Raw genomic sequence first — 20,975 nt, forward strand, 5'->3', positions numbered from 1 at the left:
ACCAATATATTCAGAGTTTGAGGAGTGGATGTTACCAATATATTCAGAGTTTGAGGAGAGGACGTTACCAATATATTCAGAGTTTGAGGAGCGGATGTTACCAATATATTCAGAGTTTGAGGAGAAGACGTTACCGATATATTCAGAGTTTGAGGAGAGGATGCTTCCGATAAAGGACAATACTATCTACTGACACAAACTAATGGACTGAGGCACAAAGCACAGAGCGGAGAGAAAAGGTCATATCCTGTGGTGGCTCGCAGTGCTGGGAAGGGTTTGTGGGAGATATAAAGAGTTTGCGTTATTCGTCTCGAGAGCTTCGTTTCATTATTCTCTCTTCGGGATCAACAAGGCCATCGCCGGACATCAATCAGTCGCGACATCGTAATGAAGGCTGTATTCACTGACGAGGGGTCCCAGTATTCACTGTACTTTTTCTGGGGGTCCCAGTGATCCCCAGCATCCAAGCGAACTTTATCCCCGAGCGTTTTACTCAACAAAGAAAGGCAAAAGAACGCTCGGGAATCACATTTCCTTGAACCTCTTCAACAAGTGCCTGGCAAAACGACGTTCTAAAGTTAGCTATTGACAGAGTGCTGTGAGGTGATGAACCTCCACAGCAGGAACTTTTTCATTCCTTCAGAATTTGTGTGTCTGACAGTGTCAACACATGATACAAATGGAAAGTTCAGTTGTGCATGCACGACATGCTTGGTCAACATCGCCGTGTCTCGTATTCAGATTTCCACTCGCTGGAATGCAGGTTAACACCTTGAGAACGCGCGAGCCGATTTGCAGTGTGGGGGAAGGATATGTACACACAGGTGGGCTTGGTTCAATTCGCATGTGGATGTGCCATCCCCAATACGTTGGGCAATGTTGCGCGTGGGTACCGTGTTTCATGATCTTTCGTGATCCTTGATCGGGTTTTGAATGTTGGAGTTGGATGAAAAAAAGGAAACGGTCACCATTGGAGCAGCAGTCAATGTCGCAAGGTACGTTTACGCTGTGTACCTTTACTAATGCCAAATGGGACTGGGCAGGCAGAATTCAGGTGGAGGACTGTGCAGGCGCGGAATGGTCTAGCCGAGCGTGACGTCAACGTGATGACTTACCTGCGGCCGGACAATCTCCAATCCGGCTCAGGGTATCGGAACAGGTAAGTCTCACTGCTCAGGTTCCAGACTGGTGGTCTTTCAAAGCGGTGTGAATGTAATTTAATTACCTCCCCAACCGGTCAAGTTGGCCATTAAGAGCGTCACGAGGGTGCTGCGGTTTTTCACTTCCATTAGTATAATTTAGAAGGACAGTATTTCTTTTCGAAGAACCAGCAGCATGAATGTTACTCCTCTTTTAATTGGCGAAAATTGCAGGCAACCGATTTTGACCCCCGAGCAACATGCCACTGAGCAAGAGATGGGCTCCAAGTTGGGTCGTTTCAGACTCGATCACACTTCACCCGAACCTTAAACGTAATGAACGTTGAACACAAAATTCCAAACATGCAACAGTTGCAAGATATAATCATCTTGTTTTCAATTTTCAAACTTAGAAACCCATTTATGTTCCAAATGCTTTTTACGCAAAACACAAGACTTAGTTTAATGATAATGGGTGAATCTTTGGGAAATGTGATGGTGTTTTCAGTGCTCTGCTGGAAGACATTCAGCATTGCCCATTAGATTTTTCTGAAGGAGAAATGCGAATGGACGATTTAAGTCGTGCTTTTTCATGCGTCATGTCGTCACCGGCGTATATATGTGGCGGAGTTGCTCATGAGAAGGCGAGGGTGGATGCTCGGAGCATCGTAGAGAGCGAACACAGCATCCGAGCTCAGGGAGTGAGCAGCCAGCCAAGCGATCATGCGAACTCTACTCTTCCTCTTGGTCATTCTTTGCATTTTCAGCCTCGTCACTCAAGGTGTTGTCATTACGGGGGTGAGTCTGTCCGGTTCTTGAGAAATCTGTGACTAGATGTTACTAAGAACTATGTATTGTGAAGAACGATGAGGCTTCACTGCTTCTTTCTGCAAGTTTTGATGAAGACATTGCAGGTATGTGAGTGATGGCCACATGATTATTATTCTTGATTTGAATTTTGGGACCTCACTTGGTCCAACATTCACCTGCCTTTCTCAATGGGGAGGTTCTAATGAAGGATCACATCAGATGTACAAAGATGGGTCAGTAAATGTGTGGACCAACTGAGATGTACTGTGATAAAATAATGGTGAATGATTGAAATTGTTCAAAAATAACTACTTGGGAACATATGTTTCATCAAGGTCTGTAATCGACTTTTTGACAAGCCACAGACTTGATGATCTTGCAAAAGAACCGTGCAAGATGTGCTATATTTTCTGCATCCCAATCACCTGGATGTGATATTCACAGGCGTGTGAAATGGACGATCAGTGCGGGACTCGGACATGCTGTGCTGCGAGCCTGTGGCTACCGGGTCTTCGGATGTGTACACCGCTGGGTCTACACGGAGACGAATGCCATCCGTATAGCCACAAGGTATTTGCAGCAATGTGATCCACTCTCCAACCCTTAATCCTCATGTAATACTCATAATAATTTCACAAATTCATCAGGAGCAACTTTTAATCCTATACTAGGTGTGTGCACTCAGCGCACACTCATCAAGAATGATGCGCAATCAATACAAACGAAAATCCAGCTAAATATGCAGATACCTGTGTGTGAACTGAATGCTTGGTGTTTCATATATATGTATATATATATATATATATATATATATATATATATATATATATATATATATATATATATATATATATATATATATATATATATATATATATATATATATTGTTTCTGTTTTGTCCATAAAATACCAAGCTTCTTAAACTTTGTTTTCTGGAATTAAAACAATGGCTCCAGCCTCCAGAAACAAGTATCAGCTCTGTGGCTTTAAAGGAGACATCCGAACGCTTGTTAAATTAATGGCGATGCAGAACAAAACTGCATGTGAATTGCACCAATCAATTTTTGCATTTATTCTTAACACTTAACTGCATTTGAGAACGACTCAGTCACGGGTATTTTCTTCCTCGAAAGACAAATGGATGTGCACAGCCACATCCACTGCATTTAGAACACTGCAAGTGCACGGTTGAAGGTCATTTCACCAATGGATGAAATATATATATAAATATATATATATATATATATATATATATATTCATACATACATACACATATACACAAACGTCAAAAGCAGTCAATACTTAAATAATAAAGACCCACCCACATCTCTCACCTGTGAATGGAGGTTTGCACCTGGTACATGCTTGGGAGCCTCATTGGTATGCAATCCTGTCTTCGCCATCGCTGATGATTCGCCAACATGTGATGAAACCGGTCCGGTACCTGATGGGGTGTCTGGCATTGGAATTCTCATGTGTGTACTATGTGTGAACGTCTTTACAGTTGTTGAAGAACTCTGGGAATGGTTTGAAACAGCAAAGCACTTCCCTTGTATGTCCTTGAGAGGACATTACCAATGTATGCAGAGTTTGTGGATAGGATGTTACCGATATATTCAAAGTTTGAGGATAGGACGTTACCGATATATTCAGTGTTTGAGGATAGGACGTTACCGATATATTCAGTTGTGGATAGGACGTTACCAATATATTCAGAGTTTGAGTAGAGGACATTACCAATCTATGCAGAGTTTGTGGATAGGATGTTACCGATATATTCAGTGTTTGAGGATAGGACGTCACCAATATATTCAGAGTTTGAGGATTGGACATTACCGATATATTCAGAATTTGAGGATAGGATGTTACCGATATATTCAGAGTTTGAGGATAGGACATTACCGATATATTCAGAGTTTGAGGATTGGACATTACCGATATATTCAGAGTTTGAGGATAGGACATTACCGATATATTCAGAGTTTGAGGATTGGACATTACCGATATATTCAGAGTTTGAGGATTGGACATTACCGATATATTCAGAGTTTGAGGATAGGACATTACCGATATATTCAGAGTTTGAGGAGAGGACGTTACCGATATATGCAGAGTTTGAGGATACGACATTACCAATATATTCCATGTCTGAGGAGAGGATGTTACCAATATATTCAGAGTTTGAGGAGAGGACGTTACCAATATATTCAGAGTTTGAGGAGAGGATGTTACCAATATATGCGTTGGCTTTCTTGGCTTTCTTTCTTTTCTTGTGTTAGCCTTCTTGGGTTGCTTTATGCAGCAGCTTCAGCTTGAGGAGTGTGGGAGGGGTTAATTATTTATATAATCCTAGCCACCTGGGTTTAGTTGATTAGGTGAGAGCTGAGTGGATATTCCCTCAATTCATAGGTGAAAGATGTGGGTGGGTCTTTAAGATATGTATATGTATATGTATATATGTATATATATATATATATATATATATATATATATATATATATATATATATATATATATATATATATATATACATATATACATATATATCATCAGTTAAACATTAAACAGAGTCCCTTATCCAAAGCATTAAACTTATCTTTTTCTACTGTTTGGAGAATTATATTCAGTGAATAAAAAATTTGGAACGTGCCAAAATTAACGAGCTTCTTTGAGTTATACGATTAAAAGAATGCATTCACTGCGAGACATCGCGCCCTCTCCCCCAGAGAGACTGCCTATCCATAGCATCTGCCGGATGTGTGTTTATATTTTCGGAGGTTTCGCGAGGTGCTCTGCAGAGGTGCTCTGCAGGGAATCCTCTGCAGGGAATTTGCTCTAACAGCAAATCTGGTGAAAAACGGACGTTTTAAAATAAAGTGATAATGGTTGCGTGGACCACGAACGATGTTCCACATGACGCGTGCACAGACAAGCAGGCAGCATGACATTATCTGCAATGTTTATTTCATGGGAGATTGAACTTTGCAATGTCTCCAGGGTTGTTCGACATTAAGCAGAAACTCTTTTGTGGATAAAGTCATTATTTGAATGAATTCATATAATTTCATTAACTGCTGCGGGCACGGTGAAGACCTATATGGTATTTAACTGCTGTATGGTATGCGGCTACAGTCTGGCCAGACATTCTTTATTAACCATTTAATTGGAGCGCATACTTGAATGCTTAAGCCACTTTCTGAGCACCCTTGTCATTCTGAGCGAATCATTTCCTGGACGCTTTTGCCATGCCATGTCATCCTGAGCGAGTGGTTCGTGCTCCATCAACCTGAGTGAGTGGTTCGTGCTCTGTCATCCTGAGCGAGTTGTGAAATAACACCCAATTTCCAAGCCGTTTGCCATATTAATGTGTTTTCTAAATTACCGAGCCAATTTTTTTTCCACCTGGTCACACGCAACTGTTTATAAAGATTAAGATTTGTGAACATATCCCTGAAATGTCTATATAAATGCAATGTTGTTTATCGGTGAGAGCTACTCAAGGCTCTTGGGTCGTGTACAGTACATACTGTAGTTGGTAATCACACTAACTCTAACCTGCCAATTCCCCAAAAATTGCCAATATCGGCCAAGCACTTGAGTGTGTGTGTGTGTGTGTGTGTGTGTGTGTGTGTGTGTGTGTGTGTGTGTGTGTGTGTGTGTGTGTGTGTGTGTGTGTGTGTGCGTGCGTGCGTGCGTGTGTGCATGCACTTGTGTGTGTGTTCATAAAGCATAACATATTCTCTCTGCTAAATCTCCTACCCCCACCCCTCACACTTTCTTTGTCCCATCCTTGCACTACCCCCTACCAAGAAAGTGCAGCATCCTCCTTCCACACCTCTCTCACTCTCCCCAACCCCATCCCCCCTCCCCCTCTCTGAGTATCTCTGTCTCTGGAAATATCCGGACTGTGGTTCTGCCTGGACGGTGTTTGTCCCCGGATGTGTCCGGGCAGTGTTTATGTCCGAACGGGAGTTTGTCTCCGGACTTGTCCGAGCGATGTTTGTCTCCAGACAGCTTGGCTCCGGATGCGTCCAGACAATGTTTGTCTCTGAAAGTATCCGGGCGGTGTTTGTCTCTGGATGTGTCTTAGCAGTGTTTGTCTCTGGACGTGTCTGGGTGGTGCTCGTCTCCAGACACATCCAGGTGGTGTTTATGTCCAGACAGGATTTATCTCTGGACGGAAGTTTATCTCTGGATGCATCCGGGTGGTATTTATGTCCGGGCAGTGTATGTCTCCGGACGTGTCTGGGCGGTGTTTGTCTCTGGACAGCTTGGCTCCGGTTGCGTCCGTGCAGTATTTGTTTCTGGACGGGAGTTGTCTCCGGCCAGGAGTTTGTCTTCGGATGTGTTCGAGCAGTGTTTGTTTCCGGATGGCTTGGCTCCAGATGTGCCCGGTGGGGTTTGTCTCTAGACGTGTCCAGGCCGTGTTTATCGTATGACCGTTAGAAAATGGATTTCAGACATTATTTTGGTTCCATCTACACTGTTATTCTCTGCAGAATAATTTTGTTGAAACAGTATGAATCGTAATAAAATACTCCACCGCATGTCTGCCTTCTCCACCGCACCATGCAATCTGTGGAGTGGTTTTTTGAATTCCTCAAACTGGACTCAAGGTGGGCTTTTTTGAGTAATTGCTTCCTTCTTGCCACCCTACCATACAGGCCAGACTTGTGGAGTGCTTGGGATATTGTTGTCACATGCTCACAGTGACCAGTCTTTGCCATAAACCGAGCTCATGGCCTCTCTGATCAGTTTCCTCCTTGCCTGGTCATCCAGTTTGGAGGGATGGCCTGATCGAGGCAGTGTCTTGGTGGTACCATACACGGCCACTTGTTAATGATTGTCTTGACTGTGTCCAAGGGATATTCAAGGCCTTTGAAATATTTTTATACCCATCCCCTGATCTGTGCCTTTCCACAACTTTATCCCAGAGGTCTTTTGAAAGCCCCTTGAATCTCATGGTTGAATCTTTGCTGTGAAATCTGCTACCCAGCAGAGGAAACCTCCAGGAACAGCTGATTTTATTCTGAAATAATCGGAATCACAACAATTTAACAGGTGGAGGCCAATTAACTTTGTGTGAGATTTTGAAGGTGACACCTGAGCTAATTTACAATTGCTGTTATAAAGGGGGGGGGTGGACACTTAACCAACAGAGATATTCTAGCTTTGTATTTTTCATTGATTTTCTGAAATTTGTCGAATTTGTTTTTCACTTGGAAGTTGTGGGTTACGATGTGTAAAGAAAGGTGGAAAAAGTCTCATTTAATGAAATTTAATTTCAAGCTATAAGGTGACAAATGGTGAAAATGTTGAAAAGGGGGTGTAGACGATCAATAAGCGCTGTATAATTCCTCAAAAATATCGGGTTTCCTCCCTTTCAGTGTCGTGTTCAACAGCATCAGTAACCGTATAAAAAGGTGGATAATATGTTTGGCTTATCTGGAATTGGAATTCCAAATAAGGTATTGTCATCGTGCACCATCGTCCGTCTGTTTCCTATTTCGACTTCTCTGGTCAAGCCGCTGGGCCGATCCGGCTAAAATTTGGCAGCAACACTCCGCACCTGACTGGTAACAGGGATTGCAAAGCTCATTCCGGTTACCTGACTTTAAGTTGGTCAAAATGGCGGACTTGGTAAATTCCTTCCAAAATCTTCTTCTCCAGACCCACCAATTAGAATGGTACCAAATTTGGGTTATCACATTCGGACAGGGTCCTGATAAATTTTGGAGGTCCTGCCGATCACATGGCCGGAAGTGTGTCAAAATGAAGGTCACGTAAGTTATTTCAAAAATCTTCCTCTCCAGACACACCGGTCAGAATGCTATGAAATTTGAGTTATAATATGAGGGACCAGAGAAGCTATAGATCCAGTGGTCCTTATGTTTTTTTTTTTCTTATGTTCGGGGTGCCCCACAAAACTCCTGATAAGCTATTTATACATATTAACTATCTTAACACAGATTTGGTTCAAGGTGGAAAAGCCCCTTGAGGACGAGGGCAAGTGAAGTCACGACAACCTCAACCATGTGACCCTTATAGTGTGTAAGCCAAAGGGGACCTATGGAGCATGGAGCATCAATGTACAAAGATGGGTCAGTCTTTGCTTTCCCTTCAAAAATGTTCAACCTCAGAACACGTCACCCATTCCTGTCCAAATGTAAGATTAAAATATCATGAGTAAGAAATTCGAATCAATGCTTCCATGCACATGTATGGGGAAGCATGTTTCTCCGTACGATTCATCGCCACCGTCTGCATCTGAGAAGTCATGTTCACTGGTTAAATCAAACTCATCATCACTTGAGTCCTCTTCTGTTGATTCAAGAACATCAACCAACTTCGGTGGAAGGGTGTCAAGCTTACACCACAATGGCTCCATTTTGTCTCCACTGGCATTCCAACCATGGTTGTCTGTCGGAGAGGGGATATGGGGATCTGGAAGATACATCTGAATCACCTCTGCATTTCTCTTTCATCATTTGTATCCGGGCTTCATCAGCATCTTTGACTCTTGCTTTGCCGTAGGTACAATGCACGTGTGAATTCTTCAAGGCCCGTTATTAATTCATCTTGAAAAGGACCAAGATTCTCCCAAGTTTCCAAGAGGTTGTCATGAACTTGGTAAATTTTTGCATCAATTGGATGGGCTTGATTTTCCGAAACCCTTGAAAGGCACTTGTGGAATCACAGCCAGTGGATGCATGTCGACCGAGTGAGGCAGAGCACTACTCTGGAGTGGACTGTTCGGCAAATTGAGAGACATCAATCAACCTTTTATTGTTTCCCCTTCCTGTATCAAAGAGCAAGGTAACATCTGAGATCCGATGAGCACAATGCAGCAAAATGATGAAAATGTCGCTGTCAGGGCTCTTTACTCGTACATTTTTCTTTATTTATTTATTTTGTATGTACTGTCGAGGCTCGTATGAGAGTGAACAAACAGAATGTACAAGGGGAGCAGGAAGGAAAAAAAAAACTGTGTGGAACAGAGACATGTGGAGATCTATGGGGTGGAGCGGGGTACACAGGGTAAACAAGATGGACACTACAGGGACTTTCAGGTCCTTACATGACAGGGGCTTTCGGGAAGGAAAGCTGGGAATTTGAAGAAGGTGGGTTTGGGGTGGATTAACGGCGGGGAGTAGAAAAGATCGAGGATTTGGATGGGGGGAGATAAGAGATGGTGGTTAATGGCTGTTTTAAAGACCTGGAAAGAAGAGTGGGATTGAAGAGAGTGTGGGAGTTTGTTCCAAAGGCGGGAAAAAAGAGGAATGAAAGAGTGAAGGTGAGCAGTGATTCTTGATTTTGGTAGTTTTACCAGAAGGGGGTTGCTGGCGGACCTTGAGCGCCCTGCGGAAATATGGGGGGGGGGTGGGGGGCATATCTCAGATACAGCAGGGGAGGTGAGGCTGGATAGGAGAAAGACCACCAACCTGCCTGTGGTGAGAGAGTGAGAGACCCAAAGAATCAGCCTCATCATGGGAGATACCAATGATCCTAAATGCCTTGGTTTCCACAGTGTGACGCTGAGAAAGGTGAGGCAGGAGCACCAGCCCAGAGGAAAGCAGTACTCCATCAGGCTGCGGATGAAAGCTTTGTATATGGTCAGGAGCTCAGGTGTGCCAAGGAAGGACTTTGCATGGCGGAGGATGGCCAATTGGTGACTTGCTTTGGAAGCCAGCTTGGAGATGTGGCTTTCCCAGGAAAGATCATAGCAGATAGTGAGACCCAGAAGCTTGAATGGAAGGACTTCTTCAAGAGGATTGTTGAGAAATTAGATTGGGGGGGGGGGTTCCAGACAGTACTTTCAGTGACAATGAGAAAGTAGATGACAGATTGGGGGGAGGGGGGGTTGGAGAGACAATCCTTGTGCTGTTGGTCTTTACCATGCATGCAGTAGAGAATTACACAGAAATCTGTTCTTTCCCGAGATTATTTCAAAAAAGTGATCTTCGATTGTCACACTTGCTTCCCATCTGGAGAGGTTAAACAAGTACGCAGCTCCTTCCTCGATATCATTTTTCCTGCCCTGAAGCTTCTTGGCAATGTCATCTTTACTCCATACATCTTGTTGGATTTCTATTCGCTGTTCCTTGTTCTCATCATTAGTCAGGAATTGTTTCCAGTCTCCTGGTTTCTTTGCATTCCCTGCCTGAATGATTCTCTTCTCTGCGTTTCACGTGACTTGACCGAGTCTGTGTTGTACACGTCAGTGCGGAAGATGACATCTGATCGGGACGATGCTGCATTGAAGATATTGAGGCTCATCTCTCGGAAATTATCTGGTAGCTCCCTCATGTCATAGGAGACAGCATTTCCATCTTCCACTATCACCGTCTCATCACTCGGAGGTGGAGTTGAATCGTCAACATCCTCAACAAGACGATGGAAGCCCTTGGATTTGTCAGTTTTTGCCAGAAGACTGTTCCCTACCTATTGAGTAGGGAACAGGGGTAGGTAAGTGGGTACTTCATCACCTCGTGCAAGTCCAATTGAACACCTGAAGCTTGAGCCTTCACAAGCAGTCGAAAAGCCACATTGCCTTGTTGCTTATATTCGATTACTTTTTGCCACGATTTCTTTAACTTGATTGTCTTTGTGTCCGCCGTGGTCTTAAGCTTTAATTTCTTGATTGGCTCAAAGAAATCTGCCTTCTTCTCTAACCTATTCCTTGAAGAACTATGCCAATGAGATGACATCATCAATTCAAGAGTTGAACTTCGCAAGTTCATCGTACTTTGTCCGAATATTATGCTTCGGACAATGCAGGAACACGTCGAGTTTGGGTTCATTTGAGCTCGAAACTACTGAGATACTCCAATATCAAAGTGCACAAATTTCAGGAACCTCGAGAAATGGTGGAAATGTGACAAGCCAACGATGAAAATTTACAAAATCAAACGAAGGATGTGTGATCCTTACGGTTTCGTATGTCAGACGTGACCGCGAGTTGCATAATTTGCTGGGAGCAAGGCTCTTCTGCTGATGCAGTGTCCCCTTGTAGGTTAGAGCAGCAATTTCTAATTTGGTCAGGGTGTCGGCGATAGCTCGCTTACTGCTCTTCGCCGCGAAGGACACCTTGGGATATTTCACGTCCACCGACTCATGCTGGCAGACGGGACGCCCGCTTAACGTCCATCAGGGGGATGGAGTACACATTCAGGAAACACCAGGATGACGGTTTATTGCTGGGCTGAGGGGTCAAACCCAGGCTGTGGAGGGTTTTCAAAGCTATCCCATAATGCCGTGCACACCCTGTTGGTTGTATTCACTCCCCTGGCAACGACAGCATCAGCAGCTCGACAATCGAGCACGTTTATCTCGTTATTCTGACTTACTGCAATGGAAGGTTACGCTAATTATTTGGCCTCGTTAGGTCTTGTTTATCTTTTCTCGCTCGTTTAGCTCGCCATCCAATACGTCATCCGAACACTGCATCATGGGTACTGAAACCCCTCCATACAGGGCAGAAGCTCGGTGCCATTGGACCTCATTCCCTTATAAAGGGAAGAGAAGGAGGAGAAAAAGAATTTTAATCAGCTCCGTTTGTCTGTCCGTCCGTCACACCATCTCCTCCTAAAAGGTTGTGCAGAAATTCACCAAACTTGGTGATGATCACCACATGGCAAGAAGGTGTGAGAGCCATATCATTTTTGGCCCCAACCTCCTGGGGTGCGGTCAAAAGGTCAGATACCAAAAATAAAAATTACGGGCAAATTTTTTGATGAAACTGTAGATGCAATCAGCATTGGAGGACGCATGGAATGCGTCATGATTTTTTGGATGTGACCCCCCGATTCATGCCCTGGGGCAATGGGATGGCGATGGCCCCATATTTGCGATGCCGCGCCATCGACTTCGCTCAAGTTTTACTTAATAATTGGCCTCAAAGGTTGCTCGTGAGTAAAGTTTGCACGTCACAATAAGCAATCGGTGAAAGCAAAATATTTGATAAATCAATTTTACTTTCTCCTTTATTGTCCCAGTTCGATTGACCATTTTGGTCATCACCTTTGCTGTTTCAGAAAACACTTTCTTTCATTGATCCATGTTCGTGACATTTTGTGTTCGGTTCGCAGGACTTTGTTTGAAGGATTTGCTCTTCACTCCCTCCCATTGCTCCGCTCCACCCATCCGGTTGCCTACGTTATTGCACTCCATCCTGAATAAGCGAATACATCATGCAGATGCAAATTGCTCGGTAAAATCGAGAGTACCAAAGCAATGAGTTGCATTTCCTGCAATCATGATCTTTTCTCAAAATGCCTTTCTTTGATGAATATCGTGGAATGCATTGTGCATGATGTATTACAATGTGCAAAGAGGGTGATGTGATGATATTGAGGAAAGAAAAAACACTCAAGAGGCTATCGGAGCAGTCTTTGACATTTCATTAGCCCGTATGTTTGGCTGAGTTTTCGTATAAAGCATTCATAGATTACCTTGGGATGCAGGAATACGATTCGATATAGAAGAAAATGAAAGTCGGAAGTTCAAGCGGTTCGTGGTAAACATTTTTGGTCATACCTGTATCCATCTATACATCTATTTTACACCTGCAATGCAAAATCATCCTTTTCGTTACCTCTTTCCAGGTAAAATGTAGTGGCAGCAGAAATAGCACATAGGTTTAAACTGGAATTAGATAGGTACCCAGGGGCATTGGGGATTGAGGGGTATGTGGACATTGGCAGGAGTGGTGGGTACCTTGGGTATGGATGATGAGTGATTGTGTACACGTGTCACGATTGTGATGTCTCTGAGAGGGTCTCGTCCAAAGGTGAATGTGCGGTCAGTGTTTATTCATTCCCCCCCTCTCTTTTTTCAGAGTAAAAAAAAAAAATAAAAGCCACACGGACACACACACGTTTCGAAAAAGCTAAAAAGGCGATTTGTGTTTTTCAGTGTTCACGCATATAATTCGATTGAAATAAAATAAACATTTCGAAGATCACAGGGGGAAATAAATAACTAAATAATAATAAAAAATAAATATATATATATATAATAAAATTTAAAAAACAGTAGTTTACCACCGTTGATGCAGCTTCGACACCACCTAATCGAACATGTTAAATTCGTTCCTCATGCCTGTTGTTTGTGTCCTTTATGACGTCGTTAAAAAACCGTAAGTTTCCTGTTTGAAATGATTTTCAATTTCCTTTGACTGCTGGATAGGCAGACAGAGGAAAAACATTATCCCACTCCCCTCCGCATACGTGCCATCGGGACAAATTCAGAGCCAAAGTACTGTTAAACTGCAGGTTTGTTTTCCGATTAATGTTCAAAATAAAACATTCAATTTAAATCAAGTTGTTCCTCGATCATAAACTGACATTCGTAGACAGGACAGACAGACAGACAGACAGACAGACGGACAGACAGACGGACAGAACTGAAGCAATTGCTTCTCCCCGCTTTTCGCTTTGTGTGCGCGGGGTAATAATTGTAATTATTGGTGAGGTACAATCTCCACTTATTCGTTCCTCTGACAACTGTATTCTGTCCAATCGCTGCTGGTTCAGCAATTCCTTCACAATATTAGGAAGTTGCACTTTTAAAGACATGAATCAAGATACGGCTACCCCAAAAATTAAACCACACACAACTTGGTAGATGGTGGCGGTTTTCAGCGAATACCAAACCAAACGGTACCGTAGCAATTTGAAACAGCTTTGAAGACCTGACACTGGTTCCTATCATTCACAGTCTTGAGGGTTTTGGCTCCAATGTGGTTTTGAAAATCATCTGTGCAGTTGACCAAGTCAACCCAAGGACAAAATGAATGGTGGCCTTACATGAGGCTTACATCGGCAAGCTATGCAATGAATAGTTTGCTGCAGAGGAGTCAAGGTGTGGGGGAAGGAAAGAAAAAAATAGCAGCATCTGTAGACCTGGCTGAACACTTTGCCTATGAAACAAGTTCAAGTGGTTTGGCAACATATTTTAGCGAAATGCTTGAATAAGGAAAGAGGTGAATTGTGCTTGTTAGTCTCATGATGCTGCAATCCCAGGATCAAATCTCTTACGACATGTGGATTTGTTAAGCTCTCTCCCAACACAGTGGGATGTCCAAATGTCCTTGTACTGCGTGAAAATTATTCACAAGCTCCTTCATGACACCTTCAATCACTGTAAAACAGAATAAAACGTCTCACAAACAACAGGGCAGAGGTATTCTCAATTAAGCTGAATACAACAGCTCGATGTCAGTGAATACCAAGGTTGAGGGTGAAAATAGAGGACCAAGAAAATTATTCCGCATCAAATTGACAAGCAATGTAAAACTGCAGTAACGTACTGAACAACCAAACACAACCTTCTTGCTTGGTGATGTCAGCTTTTTTTTTACTCTTCTTCTTCTTCCTCCTGTTAAACAGTAGTTTATCAAATCAACCATGACATTACAGTTTGACTTCAGTTGTGGGGAAGGTGTTGGAGACATTAATTAAGGACCATATGAGGAACCATTTTAACAAATACAAACTAATTAAAGGGAGTTAGCGTGGGTTTACCAAAGGTAGTTCCTGTTTAACAAATTGTTTAGAGTTCTATGAAGCAATGTCTGATTGGGTGGATGAGGGAATGGCAGTGGACATAGCATATCTAGACTTTAAGAAGGCATGTGATAAGGTACCACATCGGAGGTTGTTAGCCAAAGTGAGGGTTTGTGGAGTGGCTGGTCAGGGAGGTAATTGGATTGCAAACTGGCTTAGTGGCAGGAAGAAAAAGAGTGGCTGTGAGTGGGAGGATGTCTTGCTGGGAGGATGTAAGTAGTGGGGTGCCTCAGGGATCAGTACTCGGACCGTCATTATTCATTATTTACATCAACGATTTGGATAATGGGGGAAAGAGTAGGCTTTCCATGTTTGCAGATGAAACAAAGCTTGGAGGTAAGGTGGATAGCAGAGGGGGTGACGATCAGATTCAGGAAAGTATTGATACTTGTATGGATTGGTCAAAAGATTGGCAGATGGAATTTAACCTGAGCAAGTGTAAGGTGTTGGGGATGGGAAAGAACAATGAAAATAGAGATTACAGGATGCAAGGGGTAATTTTAGAGCGTGTCACACAGGAGGAGGATCCGGGGGTGGTAATAGATACGGGAGGTAAGCGGGCAGCACAGGGCCAGGCAGCTATAGGTAAAGCAAATAGGGGTTTTAGGCTGTATCAGGAGGGGGATCATTTATAAATCAAAGGAGGTGGTTTTAACATTGTGCAGGAATGTAGTGAGGGCCACATCTAGAACATTGTGTACAGTTATGGTCACCACAGTTCCGGAAGGACATAGATGCCATAGAGAAGGTTCAGCGTGGGGCTGCGAGATTTATTTTACGCCAAGCTAGACTCAGTTGTGAGGAGCGGTTGAAGGAGACGGGGCTTTTTTCACGAGAAAGGAGGTGGTTACGAGGAGATATGATAGGCATGTTTAAGATAATGAAAGGCAAAGATAAAATAAGTGCAGATGAATTATTCAACAGAGTCGACAGTGACAAAACCAGGAGCCACAGCTTGAGAGTAAAGAAGAGGAGAGTTAAGACTCTTTTTTTCACTCTTTCACAGAAAGGCAGGAGACTTTCACTCAGAGAGTCGTTAATGCATGGAATGGCCTCCCTGGAAAGGTAGTGGCAGCAGAAACAGTCGATACGTTTAAATTGGAATTAGATGGGTACCTGGAAGTTATGGAGAAAGATGGGTAGAGGGATGTTGGCAGGACTTTTAGGTAGCTTGACTTTGGATGGGTGATTGTGTACATCTGTGCGGATTGTGATGTCTCCGACAGTGTGTGGTTAGTGTTGTATATTCTTAGCCCTAAAACCACCATCGTCCAACTCCCTTCCCCCAAAAAACGAGCCTTTTCCCCCATTTTTAAAAATTATTTAACACCCTTGTGATATCCCTGAGCCTGTCACACTGTTCTCATAACACCTCCTCTCATTCCACCAATTAAATTGAGTCGTTTTGATGGATTTATTACCGCTGCCACCGAAGGTGGAAGGAGATTATGTATTCACCCATGTTTGTCTGTTTGTGTACAAGATATGTCAAAAAGTTATGGACGGATTTGGATTAAATTTTGTGGACAGGTTGGGTGTGTGACAAGGACGAACTGATTGGATTATGGTAAAGATCCGGATCCAGTGACTAGGATGTTTAAGTGATTATTCACCACTAGCAAATCCAACCAGTCGCTTCGCCGACGGTGTGAATGGGAGGGAGGGGATGTAGAGAGGACGGAGGGAAAGTGAGAAGTGGGTGAAGAAGGGGAAGCTAGGAAGGGGAGAAGAGCGAGGAAGGGGTGTGGAGAGCAAGAGAGACAGAGACAGAGACAGAGACAGAGAGAGACAAACAGACACACGCAGACAGAGGTGTGGAAGGAGAGTGCTGCATTTTATTCAGAGGGGGGAGTGAGGAGGGGACAGACAGAGAGAGTGGGGGGGGGGAGGAGGAGGAAAAAAAAGAAGAAGATAGGTGAGCGGTGGAGGTGACGTTAACAAAGAGTGATATGTTATGCTCAATGACCGAACACAAAAAAAAATCTCATATCAGAACAGCTGCACACACGACACAACAGAGTTTGTAATGTTAACCACAGGCACATCTGCAAAAACTTTGATATCCCAGTTCTAGAATGACCCCTTACTGAAATAAAGGTGGATGCTTTGAGCCAACCCTGGTCGGACTCCATTCCACATTCTGAAACCCGCATATGTAGATACCAATCAACGACACGCACGCACACACACTTTTATTAGTATAGATTGAGAGATAGAGCCAAAAAAATCCGATTATATAGCACAATATATCGTTTTTGGTCATACCTCTCAATGGTGAAGAATCACTTTAAAAAATATTCTCGTATCCAGATCCGGATCTTCAGAAATTCGTCCTTGTCACACACCTAACATGTCCAACAAGTTTCATCCGAATCCATCCATAACCTTTTGAGATATCCTGCTCACAAACAGGTTGAAAACATAACCTCCGCGTACCTTCTGTGGCAGAGCTAACTATTCAATGCAATCCAATCTAATGGCAGTACTCTTTCCAGAATATATTGGTACTGCTGAAAGTCTCATGGCAAAGATTGGGCCGCCAGGGTGGCCTCGAGGTATGGACACCGGCATCTAAGCTGTCTAGTCTGGGTTTGTATCTCGATGCAGCTATAAACTGTCACCATTGTGTTTCACAGTCAGGGCGAGGCATCAATGTGTGCGTCGTCTCTCAGATGGACATTCAATTGGGTGTCCTGTCCATCGGCATTCGTCGGTGGACGTAAGGATCCCGAGGTAGTTTTCATGAAGAGTAGGTGAGCTATCGCCAACACCCTGAACAAATTACAAATGACTGCATGATTAAAAAAAAAATCTAAATGATTTTACCTGCAGAAAATTATGCTGATGAACTCGATAAATATGGACCTTCTGCCGTTATGGACGGAGGTGGAGAAAGATCTCCACATGGGAAAGGTTCTTGTACTAAACACCTCTGCAGATCGAGGCGTGCACCAAGCTTGTTTCTTGTCCGTTGACGCAGATCAACCAAAGAGCTTAATGCAATTTCAGTGTACTCCATTATTGGAGATTACAACTGGATGGAATCTGCTCAAAATAAGGCAAATCCAAGTCAAAACAAGAAGTATAGCACAGGCCTCAATTATCGCTATGCCCTTTGGAGATGTCTATCAATCAGCATCGTCTTATAACAACATAACATAATCTCCATCTTCAGAGTCCGTTGGCATAACCTTTTGCAGGTAAAGGAATCAATTTTTTTTTATATTTTTTCGATCAGTGTTCATCCGTCCATCGTCAATGCAAGTTCCTGGAAGCTCCGAGTTGAACCCAAGGTACAGCAAAGTAGCATTTCAGCAAATTGACACAGGTTTGAATATTATTATGGGATGTCAAACTGGATGGCACAGATGTAGTGCACTTACTCCAAGCTGTCTCATCGGAATTTGAGTCTTACGACTAGAAACTGTTTCAGAGGCTGAGTGTTGCATCAGTATGTGCGCCGTCCCTCGGATGGAGGTCAAGCTGAGTGTCCCATCTCGGTTGCATTAGCGAGTGGACGTTAAAGATCACACGGTGTTTTTTGCAAAGAACAGGAAATTATGTGCAGGCACTTTGGTCAAATTCCTACCATAATGTGCACTCACGCTGCATCAGCACCATCACCGTTCCTCAGTGATGATGCAACCAATAGGCCAAGCTTGAGGTTTAGTCCCATTTCCAATACATATTCACTCTTGATAGCTCCATATATACCATTATAAGATAGGGTTTCCAGCATCAAGAGTTGGCAAACACAAACAATTGCAGGTGAAATGAATGACTTGTTTGCCTACTTTTCATTTCAAACTAATCAAGAGTCACGAGGTTGGGATTTTTGACTCAAATCTCTTTTTTTTTTTCCATGAACCATGCTCTATGCAGGGAATTGGTTTTGCCAAATCATTTTCTTGACCAAGGTTACAATCCTCGATGGGTCGTCACTCCTGTATATGAAGTTAGGGTAGGAATTTGGAATTCGTTCATGGTGCCGACGATAGCTCGCCCGCTCTTCGTGAAGGACACAGTGAGATCTTTAACGTCCACCAACAACTAATGCCGGCAGACGAGACGCCCAGCTCGATGGCCATCCGAGGGACGGACATGCACATCGATTAATCGCCTTGCCTGTGAAACACCGGGACGACAGTATATAACTGGGCCGAGATTCTAATCCAAGCTAGACAACAGACGTGAGTGTGCATACCTCCCAGCCCCAAATCTCATCTTGTGTTTAATTTCCTAGTCTCCTGCAGTTCTCGTCCTGCATGTAAAACGTGGGCAAGCTCCTCCACAAGCTGAAAAAGAATACAAAAAAAAAAAAATTTAATCTTTTTTTTTTGTACATCTCATTCTGCTGCAATTAACAAAATGCATTACGCAGCAGATCGTTGTCCACAAGTTATGATCGAACCCCCGAATTTGCCAAGAGATGGAATATCTGCCAAATGCAGATGATAATGGTCACCACAATTCAGGAAGGACATCGATGCCAGAGAGAGGGTTCAGCGTAGGGCTACTAGATTGATTCCAGGTCGAGCTCGACTCAGCTATGAGGAGCGGCTGAAGGAGACAGGGCTTTATTCACGAGAAAGGAGGCGGTTACGAGGAGATACGATGGAGATGTTTAAGATAATGAAAGGTATAGATAAAATAAGTGCAGATGAATTATTCAACAGAGTAGACAGTGACAGAACCAGGGGCCATAGCTTGAGAGTAAAGAAGGGGAGAGTTAAGATGGTAGTGAGGCAGAGGACTTTCACTCAGAGAGTAGTTAATGCATGGAATGGTTTCCCTGGAAAGGTGGTGGCAGCAGAAAAAGTAGATAGGTTTAAATTAGAATTGGATAGGGACCTGGAAGTTATGGAGATAGAGGGGTATGGGGATGTTGATAAGACTTTTCGGTAGTTTGAGTATCGATGGGTGATTGTGTACGGAGTGTACAGTTGGTCGGGGTCTTGTCAAGGGCGGTTGTGTGGTTGATGTGTGTTTTAACCAAACCCATGCCCCCTCCCCGAGGGGAAGAAAAGGGGAAAAAACAACAAACAAAAAAATTATTTCATTAATGAAAACATTTTTTGCATTTTCTTCCTTGGATCTTGTGTGGATGTAATGGATTTGTGTGGTGTTCGCGTCGGCATGATGGGCTGAATGGCCTCCACCTGTGTTGGATTTCCTTGTTATTATTCCGATTGCATTGCAAGTTGTGTTTGTGTGTATACGCAGGCTCCTTTCATGGGCAAGAGAAAACACCACACGTGCCCGTGCGCACCTACCCTCATGTGCGCTCGTCTGGCCAATAGGAAATACCAGTGTACATCAAACTTCAAGAACTTAGCTGGATTTTATGCAGCCTAACATTGCTCAGCATCGTTGGAGCAATTAGCCAACTGTACAAGTGATAAAAAAAAAACAAACAAACAAAAAAAAACAACAGCTGCACAATGTGAGTAAATCATACCAGTGGTTACATAAGACCATAGGGACAAATACTCTGCAAAGAAAAGAAAAGAAAAAAAAAGGAAGGTTTGCTTTTGAGCATCATTTGACCAAGGATGTCCACCTGTTCTCGTCCGTGCTTGGGCCATCTCATAATACAGCGCTTTACACATGCAAATGCACCTGATGTCGAATGCCTCCAGAAATCCCATCCCCATGTTTGTTTTTAAGTTATAAATGAACTCCCCACCCCCACCCTGTATGCAGGAGATGCTTCAACCCAGACTTTGTAGTCCAACAAATGCATTCACAGATTGTGTTTACGGGGAGGAATCAAAATGTCCACGGCCACCAACCATCTCTCCCCCCGGTGTCAAAAACACAACTTACTTTGCAATCGGATCAGGGAACTCGCCCACCGGCAGGAAACACCTGATGCTGGTTGGAAACATCAAAAAAGAATAAGAACAACAACAAAGCACCAAAGTCCGTGCGAAGGTCGGCCGGCAAAAGAGTGTTGACACTCCCTCTTACTTGGAACTGCTGCCTACACAACCTCAGTGAACCAATGTCAATTGTCGTACAAGAAATATTTGTAAGACACATGCAATTGTTTTCCTGCGTGGCCTACATGCTGTTGAGTCATCAGAAGGTTGTTTTGAAGGAGATTTAAGCGTCGCGTGTTGCAACGGAAGATTCTTTCACATCCACTACCCACACATCAAGTTGCTACATTTTGACGCTCCATCTGTACTTTCCTCTTTCAATAAAATTATTCCAATGTTATTTCTCAATTTGACTCTTTTACAGCATTATAACACACACACACACACACACACACACACACACACACACACACACACACACACACACACACACACACACACACACACACACACACACACACACACACACACACACACACACACACACACACACACACACACACACACACACACACACACACACACACACACACACACACACACACACACACCTGTTATTGCAAATACATACAGTAC

General features: G+C 43.4%; 1 protein-coding gene across 2 annotated transcripts; it reads left to right on the forward strand.

The window, feature by feature from the left end:
- The first annotated feature begins 1,012 nt into the window (after positions 1-1,012).
- Positions 1,013-20,739, forward strand: LOC147019545 (toxin MIT1-like). 2 transcript variants are annotated; one of them, XM_085894121.1, is made up of 3 exons: positions 1,013-1,937; positions 2,394-2,519; positions 19,741-20,739. In XM_085894121.1, the coding sequence occupies exons 1-3, from the start codon at positions 1,863-1,865 to the stop codon at positions 19,870-19,872; spliced, it is 333 nt and encodes a 110-aa protein (XP_085750247.1). In that variant the 5' UTR covers positions 1,013-1,862; the 3' UTR covers positions 19,873-20,739. The 2 variants fall into 2 exon arrangements, with proteins under 2 accessions (XP_085750247.1, XP_085750248.1); XM_085894122.1 differs by lacking the exon at positions 1,013-1,937 and adding an exon at positions 1,966-2,053.
- The last annotated feature ends 236 nt before the right edge of the window (positions 20,740-20,975 follow it).

This window comes from Eptatretus burgeri, chromosome 9 (genome assembly GCF_056783735.1).
Source record: "Eptatretus burgeri isolate ZD-2024b chromosome 9, Ebu_testis_v1, whole genome shotgun sequence".
In the NCBI taxonomy this organism is placed as follows: Eukaryota; Metazoa; Chordata; class Myxini; order Myxiniformes; family Myxinidae; genus Eptatretus; species Eptatretus burgeri.

Coding starts and splice junctions, on each gene's coding strand:
- LOC147019545 (XM_085894121.1), top strand. CDS start 1,863: ATGCGAACTCTACTCTTCCTCTTGGTCATTCTTTGCATTTTCAGCCTC. Junction 1,938..2,393: donor AAGGTGTTGTCATTACGGGG/GTGAGTCTGTCC, acceptor TGATATTCACAG/GCGTGTGAAATGGACGATCA. Junction 2,520..19,740: donor GCCATCCGTATAGCCACAAG/GTATTTGCAGCA, acceptor GTGTATACGCAG/GCTCCTTTCATGGGCAAGAG.